This window comes from Schistocerca gregaria, chromosome 2 (genome assembly GCF_023897955.1).
Source record: "Schistocerca gregaria isolate iqSchGreg1 chromosome 2, iqSchGreg1.2, whole genome shotgun sequence".
NCBI lineage: Eukaryota > Metazoa > Arthropoda > Insecta > Orthoptera > Acrididae > Schistocerca > Schistocerca gregaria.
This window is the reverse complement of record NC_064921.1, coordinates 538,336,980-538,362,775: the sequence shown is the minus strand read 5'-3', so window position 1 is coordinate 538,362,775 and position 25,796 is coordinate 538,336,980. Positions and strand designations below refer to the sequence as shown.

At 40.7% G+C, this 25,796-nt stretch overlaps 1 protein-coding gene across 2 annotated transcripts in view; it reads right to left on the bottom strand.

Annotated features, from left to right (window-relative positions):
- LOC126331017 (forkhead box protein K2) overlaps positions 1-25,796 on the bottom strand; it is a 96,577-nt gene that overhangs the window by 35,766 nt on the left and 35,015 nt on the right. For both annotated transcript variants that reach the window (XR_007563251.1, XM_049996437.1), the window contains exons 6-7: positions 17,012-17,202; positions 2,451-2,635 (exon numbers count right to left, since the gene is read on the bottom strand). Coding sequence is in view for 1 of the 2 variants with exons in the window: in XM_049996437.1 (XP_049852394.1) it covers positions 2,451-2,635; positions 17,012-17,202 (376 nt within the window). In the remaining variant the exon portion in view is untranslated. The remainder of the gene's footprint in view (positions 1-2,450; positions 2,636-17,011; positions 17,203-25,796) is intronic.

The following is a 25,796-nucleotide window of genomic DNA, read 5'->3' as shown; positions in this document are numbered from 1 at the left end:
AGAAAATATTAGTGTTTTCTGAAAAACTGGTTTTACCACAGCATGTGCAGGGCATCTACCAACAACTCCACCACTCTTTTTTCTTGCTTCACCCATATTTGCATCTATGTTGCTCAGAAAAGTTTTCAAGATTTCTGCCATCATGCATGCCTTACTACTTAAGTCACATGTGCATGGCAATGCTTCTACACTCTAAAATAACAGGGAGTTTTAAATTTCAAAATTATTAATGGCAGAAATTTTTTGATCGTCATCATCACTGCTCATAAAGGGCAGTACCAAAGCTTGTTCTCATTTTTTGACCAGTGCGACAATTTTCCCTCCATAAATTATAATTTAGATCAGTTCCATCAGTGCCAAAAATGTTCCTTGGTTCATAACTTGGAATCAACTGGGGCAAACTACTTTCACTGTTATTATTTTTTATTCCAACAGTTGACACTTTCCAAGCCCACAGTCTCAGGCTCTACACTTAACCGTACCAGAAGACATTATGAATTTTTTATAACAACAGACAGCAACTCAGTGCAAAAAAAAAAAAATCTTCAAAACCACTCTTCAGGATGTTTATGGCAGTGCATCTCTGGTTATTGGAATGTTGCCTACTCTCATTCCTTGAAAGCATTTTAAAGGATTGTTTCCAAGAATTCCAAAGTTTATGTACAGATGGTTTTCCTCTTCAAACCAGAACCTTGCACCTACCCATTCAGGAGATTTACTTTATCTTTCAGTACTCCAAACAAATAAGATGGTGCCAATCACATTTCTTAGCAATATCAGTAAGTTCATAGTCTTACTGTCAACTTCTATTAAATTTTAAGTTTTATCCTATCACAGACCACATTAAAGTATTATTAACAGCACATAATTCGACAGGACTATACAAAAAGTGTGGTTGTTTCAGTGCTCAGAATGTAAGTTTAATATGTCAGGTCACACAAAGTCGCAGATCAGGTTCAACTTGATAATATCAATTTACCATTGAATTCTATTCTATTTTGATGGCTTGAAGGAGGATGAAAAATTATCACAAAAAAGGTTATGATTATGATGACGGAAAACTCACAAACTCCATGTTAGGATTTGTGTCTAACTACATCCACACAACCTGGCTGGCCCATGAGTACCGACCAACAACCGTGTCATCTTCCACCAATGGCATCACTGGATGCAGTAAGGAGTAGTGTGCGGTCAGCACACCACCATCCCAGTGACTGTCTGTCATTGTGACCTGGAGTCTTTGCTACTTGATCAAGTAGCTCTTAAAATTGCCATCACAAGGCTGAGTGCGCCCTGTTTCGGTCCTCCCAGCAAGAAATCTGGGGGTTTTCCACGAATAAAACTCGGGACCTCAACGTGGCTGTCAGCTGCATTGACAATTAAGTTATGGATGCAGATTGGATTTGTGTCTAAACCAGGTGTTATTTTATAGAATCTTTCATGCTTGTTCCTTAGAAGCACGTTACTATTTTCAACAAGTTTCATTAAAAATGAATTTAAGTAACACTGTTTGCATGGAATGTCACTAGCACCTATGAAAATATTCACTAAAAGTGGAAATGTATTAAATGCAGGGCTTAATATGAGGTTATAATCTAATAAAGAAGAGGTTATAATCTAATAAAGAAGATGTCTAAATTCTGCTCAGTCGTCTTCTCCTTTTGACAAACTAACAGTTGGTGTTACCAGGTATAGCAAAATAGTTTGAAAGACAATGAAAAACAACTCAATTCTAACAGCATGGAATGTTGAAAATGTGACTAGAGACACAATATCAGCATATTCTCCTTAATAAGGTAGTCAAGAGACCAGAAACAACATTCTGTTGTCGTTTTGAACAATACACATAAGGTAGCTGTGTGAAGGAACAAGAAGGGGAAAGAAAAGAGAGTAGGACAAACACAACATGGGTTGTTGCATCTGACGAATTTCTCCAAATGAACTGCTTTGAAAATGAACTTTAACAAGAGAATTTACACTTTCAAATAATAGTTCCATCCACTGTAGTTGCATAAATATTATTAAATTTAAACTGACAGAGCTGTGATTACAAAATTTTCTGTCTATTGAAATATGCCACTGTGGAAGATAGATGCAAATAGTATTTTACAAAGTAATATTATGACTTCTTCTTTAAAGAAACATCATTCCAAACTGTCAATGAGCAGCACTTAATTAAATAGTAATCTGACACTGAACAAAAACTTTCACAATGTATGAAAACCTAATCTTAATTTTGGTAATAGTGAACAGTGACACCTGCAGCAACTATTAAAACACAGTTATCGAGAATTTTGTTTACTTATGCTTATACTCTAAGAATCTAGGAGGAACACAAAATTCTTTATAATTTGAGGTCAAATGTTCTGAGAGAACTAATGTTTGAATAAGATCCTCAACAAACTGTTTATTACTTAGTTCATGCCGTTATCTACATAATAAATGCATACCAGAGTTTCCAGGAGAACCAGGAGCTGACTGGCTGGTCTTGACCTCTAGGTGTGAGCTATGGACTGCCGGTGATGGGACAGAGCATTCAGGATACTGTTCGGGTGCTGGTGAGCCTTCTCGAGAAAGGGACTCTGGTGTCATCAATCCACTTACACCAACATGACTTGGAGAAGCAGGAGCACTCCTGCAAAATTTAGGATAAACTTTGATTTAAAAATTATTGCTAAGTCTATGTAGATTACACCCATGTGTGCTAGAATTAATACAATAATTACATATAAGGCTTTTGCAGATGCATCTATCACCATATAGCACTACTTCTAAATCACAAAAGGCTATGAATCAATTCATAATGAAGGTAATAACAATAAGGAGTTTTTCTGTTGTTGACAGGTACAGAGACAAGACAGTGAATTTTGCTACACTTTCAGACAATTGGCCACTAAATGCCTCATGCATAAGTTGATTTGTTACTTTCACTCTTTTCTTTATTTATATTCCACCAAGGACTTCATTTATCATACTTAAATCAATTCAGTATGATCAAACACTTACATAAAACTTTGGGATTTAAAAATCTCAGAATACACACATGGTTTGAGTGCAAAAAAAGACTTCATACTATTTTAGCACACTGGTAACTCTTCTACAGAGGAAGTGTCATGAGAATAGTTTACTTTTTTCAACTTTCTGCTCCAACTGCCACTATTGCAGTAAAGTCTTACCTATGATTTTAAAAAATACAGTTCCTATGTATTACTGTGCATTACTAAGTGGGGCTTACCCAAAATTACCAACATATAATAACCACAGAAATGTCAAAGAAACAGGGCCAAAACTTCAAACAATGTTATGACAGAAAAAAAAAATTATTTTTCAATCCTGATTGTGATTTGTGAGGTAAAACCAATGTGAAATTATAACACAGTTATTTACCAAAAACTAAAGCAGAATTGATGAGTTCTCAATTTTTTTAAAGTCTTACTTCATTATGCTAAAATAAATACGATTTCACAAGCTATAACACAACACTATTCTCTCTGCATAAGTAGAACATTCTCTTTTTATGTCTCAACAGCATAACTTCAAAAATTAAAAAAAAAAAAAAAAAAAAAAAACTTTCTGATGAGAAGTATGAAAAAACAAAAGAGTTGTTCTGAAAACTAATTTTTTAAAAAAATTATACATTTGTCTGATAAATGACAAAGAATTGAAGCACTAATTGGATTTCAAATGTATCTATTATTTACAACTAATTCATTCACAGATGACAATCTTTTTTTTCCCTTTTTCAAATGAATAATGTTTAGAGCAAATATTTGAATTTGTTATTTACAAATAATGAATAATAATTTTTATCTCTATTTGTTGTACATCATTCGAATAAGTTTTGCCCGACCCTGTCAGTCAGATACAGCTTGTATAATACACTACAAAATATAACCATATAGGGAGGTGCTGAGTCGGGATAGGCACAAATAGGCACAGTAAAAAGATTCACCCAATCATAGCTTTTGGCCATTAAGGCCTTTGTCAGCAGTACACACACACACACACACACACACACACACACACACACACACACACACACACACACACAGTCTCAGAGAGCTGAAACTACACTGTGAGCGGCAGCACCAGTGCATGATGGGAGTGGCGACTGTGTGGGGATAAGGAGGGGGCTGATGTGGGGAGGGGGAGGGATAGTATGGTGGGAGTGGCGGACACTGAAGTGTTGCAGGTTAGACAGAGGGCAGGAGTTGTTACATTCCATCCAGGATTTTCCATTGTTTGACATGACAAAATGTGTGTCATAAATTATATATCTGTCAAGATTTTAAGTGGTGTGTACTTAGCAGGAGCACAATGCATTCTGTCCAAAGAAAGAAAAAGAATACTTTGTGGTAGTACTTCTTTGCTCTAACTGTCTCCGTTCAACACCACCTGCTCATGTTACTGTTTCTCTCAGCAACCGGCAGCGTTAAGCCTTGATTTAGCTGCAGCCACAGTCTGCTCCTGGTTCTCTCTCTCAGCAAAGTGATACATACACACTCTTGACTGTTTACGTAATATTTGTTGTGTTTATTATAAGTCGCTCTTACACAACACTACAACAATAAAACAGCACTCTACAACAATAAAACAGCTGTCACCACAGTGAACTAACAGGAAAATGAAATCAAAATATTCATTACGAAAGATGAAATCTTGTGGCAGACATGTAATGGTAAATGGCACTTTGGGGTTGCGCACCATGTGTTACACTGTCTGTCAATAGCACAACACTCCCTCACCTTACCTTGTTAACCCTCAATACTCAAACATATATAGCTGCTTATTTTGTCCTGTACTGGAACTATGCTATTTTCCCAGTTGACTGCACTTTTATGTTTTTAATAGTGTGCCTGAAAAACCTGTTTATTCAATTAAAACAGTTTAAATAGTCCAATCTTACTAATTATGTAGGAGCATCATTTGGACCAACTGCCATCAATTTTCCATCTTCACTACCACTTCCATGACTATCTTGTTGCTTCCACAGCACTTGAAGAGATTGGATCATCAGCTGCTAAATATCTTATTATCAAGACAAAACTCTTTATTTTGTTTTATTATTATTTTTTATGACAAAACAGCTGTATTTATAGTTTTTTACTAACAGCAATAGATAAAAAGCACATCGATCGTTGCCATGCTATGTGCCTGAAGATGAAACCTTTCTGCTTTGAAACTGATTGAAATTAGTGAAGAAATGAATAAATACAACTGGGTAGATATGTGAAATAATGATAACAAAATTATTTCCATTCCCCATAAGAGCTTCAATGACAGGTGCCCCAAAGAAGTGTGATACAACCACTGTCATTGTCTATGTACTTAAACTATCTGACAGACAGGTTGAGTAGCAATTTCTGCCTCTTTGCTGATGATTCTGGATGTAAGGGGACGGCGTCATAATTGAGTGACAGAAGGATGATGCCAGAGGACTTAGACAGACTTTACAGCTGATGTGATGAATGTCAGCTTGCTATGAATTTAAATTAATGTGGCCGAGTAGAGAAAACAACCTTGTAACGTTAAAGTACAGCATTAGTAATGTGCTGCATGACACAGTCACTATAATTAAATACCTGGATGTAATGTTGCAAGGGTGATGTGAACTGGAATGAGACCATTGGTTTGGTAGTATGGAAGGTGAATGGTCAACTTTGTTTTATTGGGAGAGTTTTTGGAAAGTGTAACTCACCTATAAAGGAGAAAGCATATACAGGGTGTTACAAAAACGTATGGCCAAACTTTCGGGAAACATTCCTCACACACAAAGAAATAAAATATGTTATGTGGACATGTGTCTGGAAACGCTTACTTTCCATGTTAGAGCTCATTTTATTACTTCTCTTCAAATCACATTAATCATGGAATGGAAACACACAGCAACAGAACGTAACAGCATGACTTCAAACACTTTGTTACAGGAAATGTTCAAAATGTCCTCCATTAGCGAGGATACATGCATCCACCCTCTGTCGCGTGGAATCCCTGATGCGCTGATGCAGCCCTGGAGAATGGCGTATTGTATCACAGCCGTCCACAATACGAGCACGAAGAGTCTCTACATTTGGTACCAGGGTTGTGTAGACAAGAGCTTTCAAATGCCCCCATAAATGAAAGTCAAGAGGGTTGAGGTCAGGAGAGCATGTAGGCCATGGATTTGGTCCGCCTCTACTAAGCCATCGGTCACCGAATCTGTTGTTGAAAAGAGTACAAACACTTTGACTGAAATGTGCAGGAGCTCCATCGTGCATGAGCCACATGTTGTGTCATACGTGTAAAGGCACATGTTCTAGCAGCACAGGTAGAGTATCCCATATGAAATCATGGCGGTGAATCGAGGAAGTACAGTACATACTGACGAAAATAAAATGAGCTCTAACATGGAAATTAAGCGTTTCTGGACCCATGTCCTCATAACATCTTTTCTTTATTTGTGTGTCAGGAATGTTTCCTGAAAGTTTGGCCGTACCTTTTTGTAACACCCTGTAGAATACTAGTACAACCAATTCTTCGGTACTTCGAGTGTTTGGGATCCCCACCAGGAAAGATTACAGGATGACATCAAAGCAATTCAAAGATGTTCTGCAAGATTTGGTTGGTTGGTTGAGGATTAAAGGGACCAAACTGCATAGGTCATCGGTCTCTTGTTTCGTAAACACACAGAGCACAGTGAAACCATCCATTTGTCATTCTAAGCACAAGATAAAAATTCCAAGGGAAGAAAATCCTCACAGTCAATAATAAAGAAAAATGGAAAACGGAGCACAGCAACAAAAACAACATAGAGAAGAAAGGGAGAAAGAATTAAAACTGTACAGCAGAGGATCGTGGCTGGCTGATCATGAAAATAATAGGATGAGCCAGCCACTCTGCAACACGTTAAAACCTCTGCCTAAAAGATTAGGATGGAGTCGAATTACAACACAAAACTAATTAAAAATACAGCTCAAAAGAGAGTGATGTAATAAAATTAAATGGAGCTATAAAAGCCGCTTGCGCAAATAAAACGTAAAACCCGATCTGCCATAGTGACATTGTCACCTAAAAGAGATGATAAATCACCCTGGGGATTAAAAGCACACCTGAGAGCGGTTAAAAGAGGACATTCCAACAACAGATGCGCCACCGTCATGGTTGCACCACAGCGATAATGAGGGGAGGGTCCTCTCGACGTAGCAGATGACCATGCGTCAGCCAAGAGTGACCAATGCGGAGCCTACACAGAACAACAGAATCTCTGCGAGAGGCCCGCGTGGAATAACCCCACACAGTCATGGTCTCCTTTACTTGCCGCACTTATTAGGTGCAGACAGAGTGCTCCATTTGTCTCCCCGGATCCTAAAGACTCGACGGTCCAAAATCTTTCGGAGATCAATTGCCGGTAGGCCAATCTCCAGCGTCTGTTTGCGGGTTGCCCCTTTGGCTAACTCGTTGGCAAGTTCGTTTCCCGCGATTCCAACGTGGCCCGGGGTCCATATGAACACCACCGAAGGACCACACTGTTCAAGAGTGTGAATGGATACCTGGATGGCATGGGTAGCTCTGGTCAAGAGCCTGCAGACTACTGAGCGAGTCACTGCAAATGACGAATGACTCTCCAGTGCTGGTATGAATACGCTCAAGGGCACGAAAAATGGCTGTCAGTTCTGTGGTGTAAACACTGCAGCCTTCCGGCAAGGAGGGCTGGTCGACATAGTTCGCATGAGCATAAGCGTACCCCACACGGCCATCAACCATCGGTATAGATAACCTCCGAGTCATGGTATGCACTGAGGAGAGCAAGGAAATGGTGGCGCAAGACTGCAGGAGGAACCGAATCCTTTGGCCATCAGGAAAGTTCCAGCTAAAGCTGCGGCCGACGAATACACCAAGGTGGTGTATGTGGGCAGACCTGGTAAGCAGACGGAAGAGGAAAACACCCCAGTTCACGAAGGAGCGACCAAACACGGATCCCAATTGTATAGCCTGATCGTGGCCAATGGTGTGGGATATGGACTGCCGCATTAGCGGAAAGGAGACGGTAGTTAGAGTGACGGGGCGAACAATGGATGTGGGCAGCATAGTTTGCTAACAGTTGTTGACGCTGAATACCAAGCGGAGGAACCCCAGCCTCAGCAAGGAGGCTATGAACAGGGCTGGTGCGGAATGCTCCTGTCGCCTGTCGAGCCCCACAATGGTGAACAGGGTCCAGCAGTTGCAATGCTGAGGGCGACGCTGAGCCATACGCCACACTCCCATAATCGAGTCGGGACAGCACGAGGGGTTTGTAGAGCTGCAGCAGCTTATTACGATCTGCACCCCAAGTTGTGTTGCTGAGGCAGCGGAGGGCATTCAGATGCTGCCAGCACTGACACTTGAGCTGACAAATATGTGGAAGCCACATAAGCCAGGCATCGAACAGAAATCCCAGAAAACATTAAGTGTCAACAATCCTGAGCATCGCATCCTGAAGACAGAGCTCAGGGTGGGGATGGGCAGTTCGACGCCAACAAAAGTGCATGACACAAGTCTTCCCGGCAGAAAATTGAAACCCATGGGCTAGGGCCCATGCCTGCGCCTTGCGTATGGCTCCCTGCAACCTACGTTCTGCAACACCAATGGTGGAGGAGCTGAAAAAGATGCAGAAATCGTCAGCATATAACGTGGGTGAGACAGACGACCCTACTGCTGCTGCAAGGCCATTAATGGCCACAAGGAAAAGGGGCACGCTCAATACAGAGCCCTGTGGAACGCTGTTCTCCTGGATATGAAGTGAACTATGGGATGTGCCAATTAAATTGCGGAATGTCTGAACAGATAAAAAATTCTGAACAAAAATGGGGAAAGAGCCCAGAGACCCCACCCGTGCGATGTGGCGAGAACACCGTGCCGCCACATCGTGTCATACGCTCTGGAGAGGTCGAAAAAGACAGAGACGAGATGTTGGCGGCTGGAAAAAGCAGTGCGGATTGCAGACTCAAGGAAGACCAAAGTATCGGCGGTGGAACGGTCCTGACGGAAGCCGCTCCGGCACAGAGCCAGAAGACCCCAAGACTTGAGCAGCCAACACAGCCGTCGACTCACCAGACGTTCCAGGAGCTTGCACAGAGTATTTGTCAAGCTGATGGGCCGATAGCTATCCACATTAAGCGGGTCCTTACCAAGCTTCAGCACCGGAATGATGGTACTTTCTCGCCACTGCGACGGAAAAACACCATCGCCCCATATGCCGTTGAAGATGGCAAGAAAACATCGCTGACAGTCCAGGGACAGGTGTTTGAGCATCTGATTGTGGACGCCATCTGACCCAGAGGCTGTATCAGGGCACTGTGCCAGGGCGCTTTGGAGTTCCCACAAACTAATCGGGTGTTATACACCTCAGGGTGGCAAGAAGCAAAAGAAAGCCGTTTGCATTCCTCCCGGCATTTTAGCGCGCAAAACGCGGGCGGGTAATTCCCTGATGCAGAGGCCCGAACATAGTGCTGCGCGAAATGCCCGGCAATTGCATCGGCATCGGTGGATAGCCCCCCATTGATGGTAAGCCCTGGGACACCTGTAGAGTGCTGCAATCCAATGATGCGCCGAATCTTCATCCACACCTGGGAGGGTGAGGTACGGGAACCAATGGTGGAAACGTACCTCTCCCAGCACTCCTGTTTCCGCCTCTTGATAAGCCGCCGTGCCTGAGCACGGAGACGTTTGAAGAAAATGAGGTTCTCCAAAGACGGGTGCCACTTATGTCGCTGAAGAGCCCGCCGACATTCTTTAATGGCTTCAACAACCTCCGGAGACCACCAAGGCACTGACTTTCGCCGAGGACACCCTAACGAAAGAGGAATGGTACGTTCCGCAGCGGAAACAGTAGCTGCAGTCAGTGTCTCAACCGCCACATCGATGGTACGTGGGGGAGAGATTCAGCAGTGGCAGCACAGGAAAACGTTTCCCAGTCGGCCTTGCTAAATGCCCATCTAGGCAAGCGGCCACGGGAGCGACGCTGGGGTAGTGAAAGGAAGATGGGGAAAATGGTCACTACCACACAAGTCGTCATGGACTCTCCAGTGGACCGATGGTACAAGCCCTGGGCTGCACAAAGACATATCTATGGCCGAGAATGTGTCATGCGCCACACTGAAATGTGTGTCAGCGCCAGTGTTTAAGAGGCAGAGATCGAGTTGGGAGAGGAGATCCTCGACATCTCTGCCTCAGCCAGTAATCTTCGTTCCACCCCATTGGGGATTGAGGGCGTTAAAATCCCCCAGGAGAAGAAAAGGCTTGGGAAGTTGGGTGACAAGTGCAGCCAATTCGGTCAAGGAGACAGTACCACCTGGAGGGAGATAGACACTGCAGACGGTCATGTCCTGGGCAGTCTTTACTCTGACAGCCACAGCTTCCAATGATGTTTGAAGGGGCACAGGAGCACTATATACAGAGGTAAGGACATACACGCAGGCTCCACCTGACACACAATTGTAAGTGCTACGGTTGCAGTAATAACCCCTGTATCCACAAAGGACATGGGTCCGCATTGTCGGGAACCAGGTTTCCTGGAGGGCAATGCACAAAGCAGGAGTCGTGCTTAGAAGCTGACGCAACTCAGGTAGATGGCTAAAATAACCGCCACAATTCCACTGGAGGATTGTACAAAGCGTGTCCTGTAGGGGCATGCAGGCACAGAAAAGGCAAATTACTTCGCAGGGTCACATGCTGCCATTGACTGAATGATGGACGTCGCTAAGTCCATCGTTTCCGAGGAGACGGCGAGATCCAGGTCATCAGGGGACACAAAGAGCTCGACCTCATCCTCAGAGGCTGAGCTGACAGGAAGCGGTGGTGCGGGAACCACTGGGTCCTTATCCTCCTTAGAGACCTTCCTCTTCTCTCTCTTGTCTTTCGGAGGAGGGTTTGCATGCTGGGAGGGCTTCCCTGACGCATCAACAGGAACAGACGAAGAGCGTGAAGCCCTTCGACCAGCAGCTGGTGGCTTCTTCAGCCACTGGCTAGTGTCTTGTGAGACACTGGGGAAGTCTTTGGAAGGGACACCCCTAAGGGATCCCTTCCGAACAAGTGAGGCCAGAGGAGGCTGTCGCCCCCCCCCCCCCCCCCCCCATGTAGATGTACATGTAATGTACTGATTGGTATGACACCTTTAACAGCTGCAGACTGAGGAAGCCGTACTTGTGTAAATTATTTGCTGAAAACATCCCCATAATACCACCACCACTGTTTCAATGCTCCCTTGCACAGCTGTTTAAGATTTGTTCTTTCGCAGAAAGTTGCCACAGTAACTCTGTATTTGTTATTTCATTGGTAAGTATGTAGATACAGTTCATAGGTTTTGTGGTTAAATCTTTCATAAATTTAACTGGCGTGTGTGAGGTTTGCTGTCATATCATCAACTCTACAGCACTTTTGAAATTAGAATTACTGCGGCTGTTTCTTACATTGTGGCCATGGCAGTGTAAGTTTGAGTGTCTGTATTTACATACTGCTCCATCCAGTAATTTCCATGATTGGCTTTCATTTTTCTTTGTGTGTTTTGGTCCACAGTTATGGGAAATTTCTTAAAACGAATCATTTTCCTGAAGAGAAAAGTATTATTTACATGTAACAACTGATCAATTTCATCTACATCATTTACAAGAGAAGCATTACTCCACACATATATGATAAAGCATGTTGATCTAAAGGCTGTGTAGAGTGTTCCTTAGATATTAGCAACATATGTTGTACTCCGCATATATCTGAGTTCTTATATGAAACAGCAAAAATAGTAAGTACAAGAACAATATTATAAAACATAATACTGTATATCGTTCCCATATACATGGCGATTTTACTTCGTTTCACATACGAATTCAGGTACAAGAGGAAACTACAATAACTTTTTAATGTCTGATGAATACTATGACAACTGTTAAATACACATACTTGTTCAATACATTCATGTATATGATGGTTCACTTTACAGTGACAAATCAGTCAAAAAGTGACAACTGTGATGTATAAATAATCCTGTTAAAACTAAGCTGCCCTGACCCAAAAAAAGTTTTTATATAATACTTTTTTTATTAGGGAATTTTTTAAACCTTTTCTTAACATCTTCTCTTCATTATCAAGTTGACAGACCTATTTTGGGATGATCATATTTTGTTGTGTTCCGATAGACTTTAGCACCAGACAGATTTAAATTATACTATGTTTTCTTAACACCACTGTCACTTGAAAAGTTAATGCTCAGTATTTTCATTGGAGAAATATTATTTGAGCTCCATGTTGATGATGAACTCAGTTGTCTGAAAGGCAGGGTCATATATGCTTCATAGGTATTAGGTTCAACTATTGAACAGCATATAATATTCACATTCAGACTGATTTCAATGTTACAATTTCATTTCATAATATGTAAAGTGTCCAAACATGGATCATTCTCTTCTTAAAAATATATGAGCAACAGTGTCATGTGTCCAGTAACGTCCAATAGTCTCTACCAACTTCCGTGTTGTGACCAGCAGTATGTGTGCTATAGTATCTCAGTGACTGTTTGTTCTAAACCAAGGGAGCAACTAAGATTGTCCACAAATAGCGTAGCCTTCAGTCACACCTGGCTAACATTTTACTTGAGAAATTGGCCATGTACTAATCTTCACAGAATAACCTGTTTAACAGGTATAACACTAGAAGGGATCATATTACAATGTGTCAGACAATATCATAATCATCTCCGAATGATAAACTCTCTCAATTTCTGCGAGGAAGCATCAATGTTTATTTAGTTATTTTTATTGACCAACCCAAAACGCTGGTTTGTGGGCACTCATGTCAACAAAATTTACATCGTTTACCGATGTTAGTGTCCCTATACTGCTGATGTGGGTTTTTGCACAATGCCATTATTGATTTCTTAACTCTTGCCGCTTCAAGCCACCAAAGAACACACTTCTGTGTAAACATTCTAAGACTGGCTATGATCATCTACTGACGTCTCATCTCTACACACAATGTACCAAAGTAATGGGAAATATCTCTTATTTTTATCAATATACTAGACATATGTACAAACAAACTAATAATTCCTATTATTTACACCACTAATCACGTACATATTTATCTAACACCAAATAGAAGCAAATACTACGAGTTTAGCTATGAATTATTTTTACTTCCCTTCCCCTTTGTGAGCTGTGAATTAAGGATTCTTGATCTAACAGCTAACTGTATTTTAATGTGTACACAACAACTACTCTCATCTTTGATGAAAACACACTTCAATATTGCCTTAGTTGAATACAAATCAGTGATTCACTTGTATAAACAGCTTTTATGTAGCCAAATATGCTGCATCATGTAGATTTCCATAAAATGTAAGCTCTTACAACCACAAACATTACATTTATTAAAATTTTCCATTCTATTATATCATGGCCAAACAGATTTTCTTCATATACGTTTCATCCTCACCTGCAGATAATATCTTCTGGGGGTTACGGCTTCAGTTCACTGCACATAATGGCTTACTGCTGACTGAAGTGAAATTTCCACTGAGGAACATCTGCACAGGAGTGCATATGTTTTTAAAATTCAAGAACAGAAGACAGCTTTCAACTGTTGTGTACTACTGCTACTGTTCTTCAGTGTTGACTAGTGCACAACCTCTTTGTTGCGTGTTTTCTAAGATCTGACCTACACAGCCACAAATATTTTTTTATGAAAGATAAAAAGATCTGGGTATTCACAGATTGACCATTGTTACAGTTACATCTCAGTGATAGTTGTTATGTCCTTTCTATATCTGAAGACAAGTACCCACTGAGAGCCACATTCTTGTCCAAGCAACTCAGGCTTGTAGACTTTTCTCACTCAGCCCACAAAAATTTCACAATCCCATGTTGTTGCTGCTTCTGCTGATGCTGCTATGGATAGCGATTTGAATCACCATATAAGAAATGCCCCATGTAAATCGGTAGTTGATATGACAACCGTAGTACACAAATTCACAAGCAAAGGTCATGAATTTTGAAGATTTGACAAGCAGTAGAAAAAGCAGAATCTTATTGCAGGATACAGTGTAACTGTGAGCAGGCGTAGAGGACCCAGCTGAGAAGGATGCATGCAACAGGTGAGACTGTGAGTGGGGAAGTAAGTCTTTCCCCTCACTCCGTTTGTCTGTGTTATTGGGAGTCAAAAAAGTAATGTGTGACCACTGACACTATTGTCAGCCTTGTTTTGTTTCATTGTCCACATCCGATGCAGTCCCGCTTTCTTTTACTTTTTATGCACAGCACCAATGACAAAGAGGAGATTACTAGTGAAACAAGTATGCAGGTATCACATACACAATGCACGCAAGACACTGATTGGAACACCCTACTGTTGGAGATGCTAAGCAAAAAAATATTAAAGAAACTTCCACATGGGAAAAATACAGGCAGTCTCCCACCCTTCATCAAAGACACCAACCACTTTCTCGAACGCCTGGAATCCTTACCCAGTCTGTTACCCCCGGAAACCATCGTTGTAACCATTGATGCCACTTCCCTATACACAAATATCCCGCACGTCCACGGCCTCGCTGCAATGGAGCACTTCCTTTCACGCCGATCATCTGCCACCCTACCTAAAACCTCTTTCCTCATCACCTTAGCCAGCTTCATCCTGACCCACAACTTCTTCACTTTTGAAGGCCAGACATACCAACAATTAAAGGGAACAGCCGTTGACCTCCATATGTCCAATGGCCAGCTTCACACATCCGTCCACATCAAACCCACCAACAAGCAACAGTACCTCCAATATGACAGCTGCCACCCATTCCATATCAAACGGTCCCTTCCCCACAGCCTAGGCCTTCGTGGCAAACGAATCTGCTCCAGTCCTGAATCCCAAAACCATTACACCAACAACCTGAAAACAGCTTTCACATCCCGCAACTACCCTCCCGGCATGGTACAGAAGCAAATAACCAGAGCCACTTCCTCATCCCATCAAACCCAGAACCTCTCACAGAAGAACCCCAAAAGTGCCCCACTTGTGACAGGATACTTCCCGGGACTGGATCAGACTCTGAATGTGGCTCTCCAGCAGGGGTACAACTTCCTAAAATCCTGCCCCGATAAGAGATCCATCCTTCATGAAATCCTCCCCACTCCACCAAGAGTGTCTTTCCGCCGTCCACCTAACCTTCGTAACCTCTTGGTTCATCGGTACGAAATCCCCAAACCACCTTCCCTACCCTCTGGCTCCTACCCTTGTAACCGCCCCCAGTGTAAAACCTGTCCTATGCACCCTCCCACCACCACCACCTACTCCAGTCGTGTAACCCGGAAGGTGTACACGATCAAAGGTAGAGCCACGTGTGAAAGCACCCACGTGATTTACCAACTGACCTGCCTACACTGTGACGCTTTCTATGTGGGAGTGACCAGCAACAAACTGTCCATTCGCATGAATGGACAGAGGCAGACAGTGTTTGTTGGTAATTAGGATCACCCTGTGGCTAAACATGCCTTGGTGCACGGCCAGCACATCTTGGCACAGTTTTACACCGTCCGGGTTATCTCGATACTTCCCACCAACACCAACCTATCCGAACTCCGGAGATGGGAACTTGCCCTTCAGTATATCCTCTCTTCTCGATATCCGCCAGGCCTCAACCTCCGCTAATTTCAAGTTGCCGCCGCTCATACCTCACCTGTCTTTCAACAACTTCTTTGCCTCTGTACTTCTGCCTCAACTGACATCTCTGCCCGAACTCTTTGCCTTTACAAATGTCTGCGTGTGTCTGTGTATGTGCGGATAGGTGTGTGTGTGTGTGTGTGTGTGTGTGTGTGTGTGTGTGTGTGTGTGTGTGTGTTTGCGAGTGTACACCTGTCCTTTTTTCCCCTTAAGGTAAGTCTTTCCGCTCCCGGGATTGGAATGACTCCTTATCCTCTCCCTTAAAACCCACATCCTTTCGTATTTCCCTCTCCTTCCCTCTTTCCTGAAGAAGCAACCGTTGGTTGCGAAAGCTAGATATTTTGTGTGATTGTTTGTGTGTTTTATTTATTGTGCCTGTCTACCGGCAATTTCCCGATTGGTAAGTCTTGGAATCTTTTAGTTGCATAATCAATGCTAATATTAATAAATTAGCAGCAACTGATACCAAGTGCACACAAATGGAGAATATGACTGAAGTTATTTCAGAAGCGTCAGTGAACTGAAGAGTGAGACAATTTAATATATTTACATTGCTCGAACTTTATCAAGTCAGTCACAGTTACAATGCACAACTTAATTGTATTCATAAAAATGTTTTCAGAAGAACATGTTCTCTTCTGCCTACATCACGTCACAATGAAAACACTATTACACTGTCACACTTCTGTCAGGTGCATTTTTCTGTACATGGATAAAAGTGGGAAACTGAAAAGGAGAGCTTGAAGGCAAGTGTCAGAAGGGAAAAATATGAGAACTAGCTGTAGCAAATCACACTTTACAGCCAGGAAACCACAACATCCAATCTGATGAAAACTGTAGCTGGGATCCAATCGTGCTATAATGTCAAAAGTGTTTGATATTGCACTTTTGTGAGGATGGACTTCACTACAAAATTTCGCTTCAGCAATAGCTAATTTCTGTATGCAGTAAATAAATCATGACCCTCCCACCCTTAGCCCCTGGTGATGTCTTCCGCAGTTAGTGACAAAACTTCAGATTTATCAAGAAAATACGTCTGACTGCAGCACAACAGCCTAGAGAATTTTAATAATTGTACAATGCACACTTTCTTTAGACAGTTATTTGACATCATAAAATTACTTGAGAATACACATGTAACTTTAAAAAAATTCTGCATGACTCATTATTCAACACCTGCTACTAAAAAATTTCAAGGTTCTACATAGCTTGTAAAATATCAAGGAAGTTACGACCCTCACTAATCTTTCACACCAACTTCGTGGAGAATCCCTTTCTATCAATTATACTGCTAATTCAGATACATCAGATCAGAAATAGATGAAGCAAAGCAAGAACATTGTCTGCTACATACCTTGAAGACAGACCGAAGGGTGCTCGAAAGCAGGATACTCCCCTCTGTTTTCTTCTGCGAAATGCTTGTTCAATCAGTTTTGCTTCAGACTGTGGATCAATGCGCCAGAAAGAACCTTTCCCCGGTTCTTCTTGCGAACGTGGAACTTTAATAAAATATCGGTTGAGTGAGAGATTGTGTCTGATGGAGTTCTGTTAACAAGCAAAATAACTGTATGTACATTCTTATCCTATCACCGCAGAAAGTATAACTGAAATCTCTTACAGTATAACAAGACTACCTCATATGCCCAGAAGAATATTAAATCTTCTCTAACATACATTGGATAAGAAGGTTAAATGCTAACAATTCTATACAATGTTGCTACTCACCATAAAAAGATGCAAAACTAAATGGGGATGAGGAACATCCTGCTCAACATTTTAATGTAAGGAATGTGGTTTCTGTGAAGTTACGTCATAAAATGAGGGTTTAAAGAACTTTACTAGAACTGGGGCCTGTATATCTATTGGTCGATTAAAATAGTAGCAAGTCAATCAGTAACACTTGCATGGATGGTTCAATTGAAAAATTCCTTTCTAAATAGGCAGATGTCCCAATTAAAAAGGCACCTTTTTAAACCAAAAGCTGCACGTAGATATTTCATTGTCAGACAGATAGTGGTTTCTTCAATTTCCTGACGGTAGCACAAAATGCTTCAGAGTTGACATTCCATCACGAGGAAGGACACCAATCACAATAACCCCTCTAGAGTCCCAGAAGAACGTCACCACGAATTTACTGACTGAAGGTGCATCTTCAAACTTTTTCTTTGGAGGATTGGTGGTGTAGCCCCACTCCATGGATTGCCATTTTGTGTCCAATTCAAAGTGATGAATCCATGTTTCATCGCCTGTGACAATTTTCGCCAAAAAATTGTCATGATCAGCCTTGTAACATGCAAGAAATTCTCCACAGTTTGTCCTTCATTGGTCTTTATGTTCTTCTGTCAGATGGGTAAGGAATCCAGTGGGCACACACCTTTGAGTACTCCAATTCCTGGACAAGTGTGTCAGCACTATCGATCAAGCACCTCCAATAAGGGTGGCTGCGCGTTAAAACACTGCAGGAGTCGCAGGTTTATGTGGACATCCAGCACGCAGGAGATCAAGACAGATTTGTGCGGCCTAGTTGCGATGATGACAGCTGCCTCCCCCGATGACTCGCCATGCTTTTGTACACTGCCAGGTCTCCAAAGACATTCTGCAAGCACCTATGCATGTCTGCGATGTTATGGTTTTCCGCCAAAAGAAACTCAATGACGGCTCTCTGCTTGGAACGACCCTCCATTATAGACACCTGTTTGAATGCTACGTATAGTGCTGCAGCCTATCAGAACTTCAGGAAACTATATGTGCGGAAGCAGAAATATTTCATGGGGAATATTCCATTACATCCTGCAACAATTCCGAATCTTTTCAACCGAAACTGAACAAGGAAAAACCATGCTGCACTACTTATTGAATGCCCCTCGTATTTGCATATATAGCAGCAGAAACACAAGTATACTTACACATTACAAGGGTTGCCCAGAAAGTAATGCACCACTTTTTTTCTTCAATTCTTCATTGAACGTAATGAGAATTACACACAAGAAAGAATGGTGTTTTATCTACACAACCTATTTTTCCACATAACCTCCATGCTGTTCTATGGCCTTCCTCTAGATTAGATTAGATTAGATTAATACTTGTTCCATAAATCATGAATACGACACTTCGTAATGATGTGGAACGTGTCAGGTTAATAAAAGATGTCTGTACAAGAAATTACATTACACAAAATATTGCATGACACTAATGATTAAGTTTTTTTTTTTTTTTTTTTTTTTTTTTTTTTTTTTTTATCTAAAAATTCAGCCAATGAGTAGAAGGAGTTGTCATCTAGAAATTCTTTTAATTTATTTTTAAATGTTAGTTGGCTATCTGTCAGGCTTTTGATGCTGTTTGGTAGGTGCCCAAAGACTTTTGTGGCAGCATAATTTACCCCTTTCTGTGCCAAAGTCAAAATCAAACAAGGGCATATATGCCATGTCGGAACTCATCCTTGTCCTGGTGGCAGAGCCAGTGCTTCACTATGTGAACTTCCTTCGCTGATTGGCAGGTGCAGTGCCAATTGTCAAGTCATAATGCGCCTTACATCGCGAATGACAACATCAGCTTGATGCAACACGTCAGGTATGGCAGCCGTGGATAGTCTCCCCAGCAAATCGTGGAGGTCTGCCAAATTGCCTTCTGATGACCTGACCCTCCGTGCCCAGCGATTAACTGTACTTCCGTCAACAGCATGCCCCATATACTTTGCACAAGCATTTGTGAATATTGCCCACAGTGTCTTTCCCTGCAGTGAGAAATTAAAAGATGGCAGGTTGCTTGTAACATGCATCACCCACAGACACCATTTTGAAACTATCCTGCAGGTACACTATCTGTCGGAAGTGACGGAAACTTGGCATGCTCACTCAGGAGATTTCAAATAACACATAGGTAACATTTTGCAGTCGTAGAACTGTTTTCGGCTAAGAAAAAAAAATGTGGTGCCTTACTTCCTGGGCAACCCTTGTATAAATGTGCATGTTAATGAACTCGCCAGAATTCAGTAGATCTCATTTAGCTCTATGTCACAATTATTTTACCTTCAGAGGCCACATAATGTGAACAAAAAGAAGTTCTAGCTATGGGGAACTGCATATCAGGAATGAACATAAATGTATTTTTGGATTGGGCTGAAAACAAATATTTTGAACATTCTGATGACCTGAACAAAATGTCATATACTACCACAGTTATGCAGATGATACACTTGTCTTGCACAATGGCACTCTTGATGGGGCTAACAAATGTTGCCAACAATTTAATACATTTCATAAGAGTATAAAGACAACAGAAGAATTAATTTTTTTGGACCTGAAGTCAAAAGAGAATGGGATGTCCACTTGTTCAATGTATTCCAAAAACCTACTACACCTGATTGCACAATTCACAACCGTTCCTACCATCCTCAGTCCCATAAAGAGACCTAATTTTGCTCAGTTACACAAAGGACCATCAAAATCCTTTAAGTGTGGTGAATATTAAGACTGAATTACACACACTGAAAACGGTAGCATCGAGCTATGGCTTTGACCCAACACCAGTTATGAGGTTGTACACCAAAAAGCAGCAGAGGGATACTCTAGGAAAAGAGTGAAAGAAAAAAGACAGATGTATAACATTACCATACTGTGGTTACATAAGTCGCTTTGGTTTCAAAAAAATTTGGCTGTAAATTGGCTTCTGGGCAGAAAACACTGTAGGATAGTAGATAAGATCCATGCATATAACAGCTCAAGTGTATATAAAATAACATGTAGTGACTGTGATAAATTTTATGTTGGGCACACATAGAGAAACTTCAAAATGAGGATTGTTGTTCTTGTGGTCTTCAGTCCTGAGACTGGTTTGATGCAGCTCTCCATGCTACTCTATACTGTGCAAGCTTCTTCATCTCCCAGTACTTACTGCAACCTACATCCTTCCGAATCTGCTTAGTGTATTCATCTCTTGGTCTCCCTCAATGATTTTTACCCTCCACGCTTCCCTCCAATGCTAAATTTGTGATCCCTTGATGCCTCAAAACATGTCCTACCAAGCGGTCCCTTCTTTTTGTCAAGTTGTGCCACAAACTCCTCTTCTCCCCAATTCTATTCAATACCTCCTCATTAGTTATGTGATCTACCCATCTAATCTTCAGCATTCTTCTGTAGCACTACATTTCGAAAGCTTCTATTCTCTTCTTGCCCAAACTATTTATCATCCATGTTTCACTTCCATACATGGCTACACTCCATACAAATACTTTCAGAAACAACTTCCTGACACTTAAATCTATACTCGACGTTAACAAATTTCTCTTCTTCAGAAACGATTTCCTTGCCATTGCCAGTCTACATTTTATATCCTCTCTACTTCAATCATCATCAGTTATTTTACTCCCTAAATAGCAAAACTCCTTTACTATAAGTGTCTCATTTCCTAATCTAATTCCCTTAGCATCACCCGATTTAATTTGACTACATTCCATTATCCTCGTTTTGCTTTTGTTGATGTTCATCTTATATACTCCTCTCAAGACACTGTCCATTCCGTTCAACTGCTCTTCCAAGTCCTTTGCTGTCTCTGACAGAATTACAATGTCATCGGCAAACCTCAAAGTTTTTATCTCTTCTCCATGAATTTTAATACCTACTCCAAATTTTTCTTTTGTTTCCTTTACTGCTTGCTCAATATACAGATTGAATAACATTGGGGAGATACTATAACCCTGTCTCACTCCCTTCCTAACCACTGCTTCCCTTTCATGGCCCTCGACTCTTATAACTGCCATCTGGTTTCTGTACAAATTGCAAATAGCCTTTCGCTCCCTGTATTTTACCCCTTCCACCTTTAGAATTTGAAAGAGAGTATTCCAATCAACATGGTCAAAAGCTTTCTCTAAGTCTACAAATGCTAGAAATGTAGGTTTGCCTTTCCTTAATCTTTCTTCTAAGATAAATCGTAAGGTCAGTATTGCCTCACGTGTTCCAACATTTCGACGGAATCCAAACTGATCTTCCCCGAGGTCAGCTTCTACTAGTTTTTCCATTCATCTGTAAAGAATTCGTGTTAGTATTTTGCAGCTGTGGCTTATTAAACTGATTGTTCGGTAATTTTCACATCTGTCAACGCCTGCTACCTTTGGGATTGGAATTATTATATTCTTCTTGACGTCTGAGGGTATTTCGCCTGTCTCATACATCTTGCTCACCAGATGGTAGAGTTTTGTCAGGACTGGCTCTCCCAAGGCCGTCAGTAGTTCTAATGGAATGTTGTCTACTCCGGGGGCCTTGTTTCGACTCAGGTCTTTCATTGCTCTGTGAAACTCTTCACGCAGTATTGTATCTCCCATTTCGTCTTCATCTACATCCTCTTCCATTTCCATAATATTGTCCTCAAGTACATCGCCCTGTATAAACCCTCTATATACTCCTTCTACCTTTCCGCCTTCCCTTCTTTGCTTAGAACTGGATTTCCTTCTGAGCTCTTGATATTCATATAAGTGGCTCTCTTTTCTCCAAAGGTCTCTTTAATTTTCCTGTAGGCAGTATCTATCTTACCCCTAGTGAGATAAGCCTCTACATCCTTACATTTGTCCTCTAGCCATCCCTGCTTAGCCATTTTGCACTTCCTGTCGATCTCATTTCTGAGACGTTTGTATTCCTTTTTGCCTGCTTCATTTACTGCATTTTTATATTTTCTCCTTTTATCAATTAAATTCAATATCTCTTCTGTTACCCAAGGATTTCTATTAGTCCTCGTCTTTTTACCTACTTGATCTTCTGCTGCCTTCACTACTTCATCCCTCAGAGCTACCCACTCTTCTTCTACTGTATTTCGTTCCTCCATTCCTGTCAATTGTTCCATTATGGTCTCCCTGATACACTCTACAACCTCTGGTACTTTCATTTTATCCAGGTCCCATCTCCTTAAATTAGCACCTTTTTGTAGTTTCTTCAGTTTTAATCTACAGTTTATAACCAATAGATTGTGGTCAGAGTCCACATCTGCCCATGGAAATGTCTTACAATTTAAAACCTGATTCCTAAATCTCTGTCTTACCATTATATAATCTATCCAATACCTTTTAGTATCTCCAGGATTCTTCCATGTATACAACCTTCTTTTATGATTCTTGAACCAAGTATTAGCTATGATTAAGTTATGCTCTGTGCAAAATTCTACCAGATGGCTTCCTCTTTCATTTCTTCCCCCCAATCCATATTCACCTACTATGTTTCCTTCTCTCTCTTTTCCTACTGACGAATTCCAGTCACCTATGACTATTAAATTTTCGTCTCCCTTCACTACCTGAATAATTTATTTTATAAATGAGGGTTACAGAACACTTTACTGTTAGTTAATACAATACCTCAACACCTAGCATTTATTTGGAGATTGCAAGCAATTGTTTAATGACACTAAAAACATCACAATTACTCAAAAGGCAGAAGAAAGTAGATCACTAAACACCCTAGAACAAGTTGAGATGTGATTTACTCGAATCTAAGATGCACTTTTTTTCCAGTTTTTGTAATTAAAAAAAAAAAAAAAAAAAAAAAAAAAAAAAAAAAAAAAAAAGCCTGCGGCTTAGAATCGAGTGCAAAGCGGAAGTTCTGAAAAATGTTGGCAGGTGCTGCCACAACTAACTTCTGTCGTTGAATGTATGTAGTGCTTCGCAGGCACAAAAGATAAATACTGGCACCAAAACCTCTGCGCCAGAAAAAAAAAAGGGGGGGGGGGGGGGGTGGAACACGAACTTTTTTTCTCCGCCCTGAGTTTCCACCACTGCATTTTCGTACCTTATCCAACGAAGTAAATACGAATTCCGTATTGTTCATCTTCGAACGTAGCAGCATTTCAATGTACTACGAAAATCAGACTGGCAAGACTGTTTGGGATGTTTGTCAATATGGCCGACTCTGCATTCTGAATTTTTTCCTACCTGTGAGAAGAGATGGTTGCTAATAGGAACTTTTATGAATTGTGAATCACATGCAGTATTCTCTTAACCATAATAATAATAATATGAATATAAACATTTTGCCATGTATTCTTTTGTGTTTGCTGCTATCTCATTTAAATTTTGTCTGCCTAAAATACTACGAAACTAGAGTGAGACAACAGCAAACGCGGAAGAATATACCTATCATATCGTGTCATGTTTATATTCGTATTATTCTTATGCCGAATAGTGATACAATCAGAAATCAAGCACGGCAATTGGTTAGTTTTTTAAATCTAAGATGACTAATTTCTGTGCAGAATGTAATGTACTAAAGAGGCAGCTGCAAAGATTTTCAAATGGAGAAAAATTTTCGCTAAACTCTCATTCAGAGCACCTTCTATCATACGCAGTCTATTATTTGGTTCTTGTTGATCATTATCAAAGAAAGAAGCAGTGTAAGTAACAACAAATAGCAGTCTCTTGCCATTGTTTTGCTAATGAGACTTTTTTTTCTTTTTCTTTTTTTAAAAAAGAAGAAGAAGAAGAAGTGGTGGTAGTGCGCACAAAAGCAAGCAGGTCGTAAACACTCATTGTCAGAATGCGACAAACAATGCATGACACAGTACAGTAACGCATTTTCAGCTTTGAGTGACGTAAACACCTAAAACAAAGAGAACGGCACTTATCAGATCAAAGAAAAATAAGCAATCAATTCAAACCAAACAAAGCATGTGAAAAAGGAAGGGTACTCGTATAAATACGCATGGAGCGCCTGACGCATAGTAACGGCTACCCGGTAAGACTTAACTGCTAAGCTTATGACTCGAACCAAACTACTGTAGCTGTATCGTCATTCATTTGACCTAAATTGTGTCTCATATTACAATGGACCAACTTTGTTTTGATTTGGAGGTGCGGCCTAAAACTTTTCTCTCCCCTTGAATTTCAAGTATCATTTTTGAGGTGCGGCTTAGATTCAAGTGTGGCTTAAATTCAAGTAAATATGGTAACACCTGGACAACATCTTTCATGAACAAACTGAGTTATGAAATCAGATGTATATCCAGAATATTAATTGTGTTTTAACCAAACAGGTTCAGTTTAGAGTTCACCCCATTTCCTGCATGTTAAATTGACTAATCTGACCTGATATATTGGATCATCATCATATCCACGTCAGAGCTGACAGCCTCATTATATGGTACACACACATTTTTCATCATGTCTGTCTTATTCAATATGTTGTTCATGACAGTTTACATCAGTTTTCATCTTTATGTATATTCTACTCTTATATACTAATTGTCCAAGCATGATATTTAATCCATCACAGCTATATCTTGAAACAATCTCAGGAATAACGAGAAATGCTGCAATACAAACACATTAACCTATCAGTCAACTTCATGTTTGCTTTCTATGACACTAGCATCCAATGTGGCCAAAAAGAGTCACTGTTTGAACATCTGATGGCTGTAGCATGTATGCACGTAATCTTTGTATAGTGAGCTACGACAGATGTTGTATCTAACTGTAAACGCACGAAGACTTTATTATAATAGATTTTACATATCCAGAAGTTTTTGATCTTTTCTACATGAGAATTGATTTTGACATCATGGATAATCTATAACTGACATAAATGTCATTTGCTATAGTCATAATACACAAGCAAACTTATGTGTCTAGTGTTTTGTGTACAAATGTTGTTATGTAGTAAAAATTGATAGTATACAATTGTTGTTCTGATGAAATCTAGCAATTTCAAGCAATGTGGAATATCAACATGGCCACACTGGTGGAAGCCTGAAAATATTTTGTCAGCAGTATCGCCAGGAAAGTTTACATCCACCTATAATTTTTTTGTTCGTCCTCTGTGTCAGATGTCTGTCAGATGCCACTGACACTTCACTCTATGCCCGATTACCAGTCTTGCAATTAAATATTTTACACGTAGCTCATGATGTTAAAAGTATGTACTTTAACAAATACTTACAATTGTGGAGCACCAAGCACATAAGACTTTTGCAGACATCTGTATTCATGAGGTGTGGTCCACAAAACAGTTTTTTCTTGATTTAAATTATCTACCACTGCAAGGCAGACTACAGGAAAGACATTCCACCTCTTTGTCACATAATACAACAAACAATAATCTGCCAACAGACTTTTCATAATAGATGGCACATTAGTCACAACTGGTATGTGTTATGATGGTGCAGAA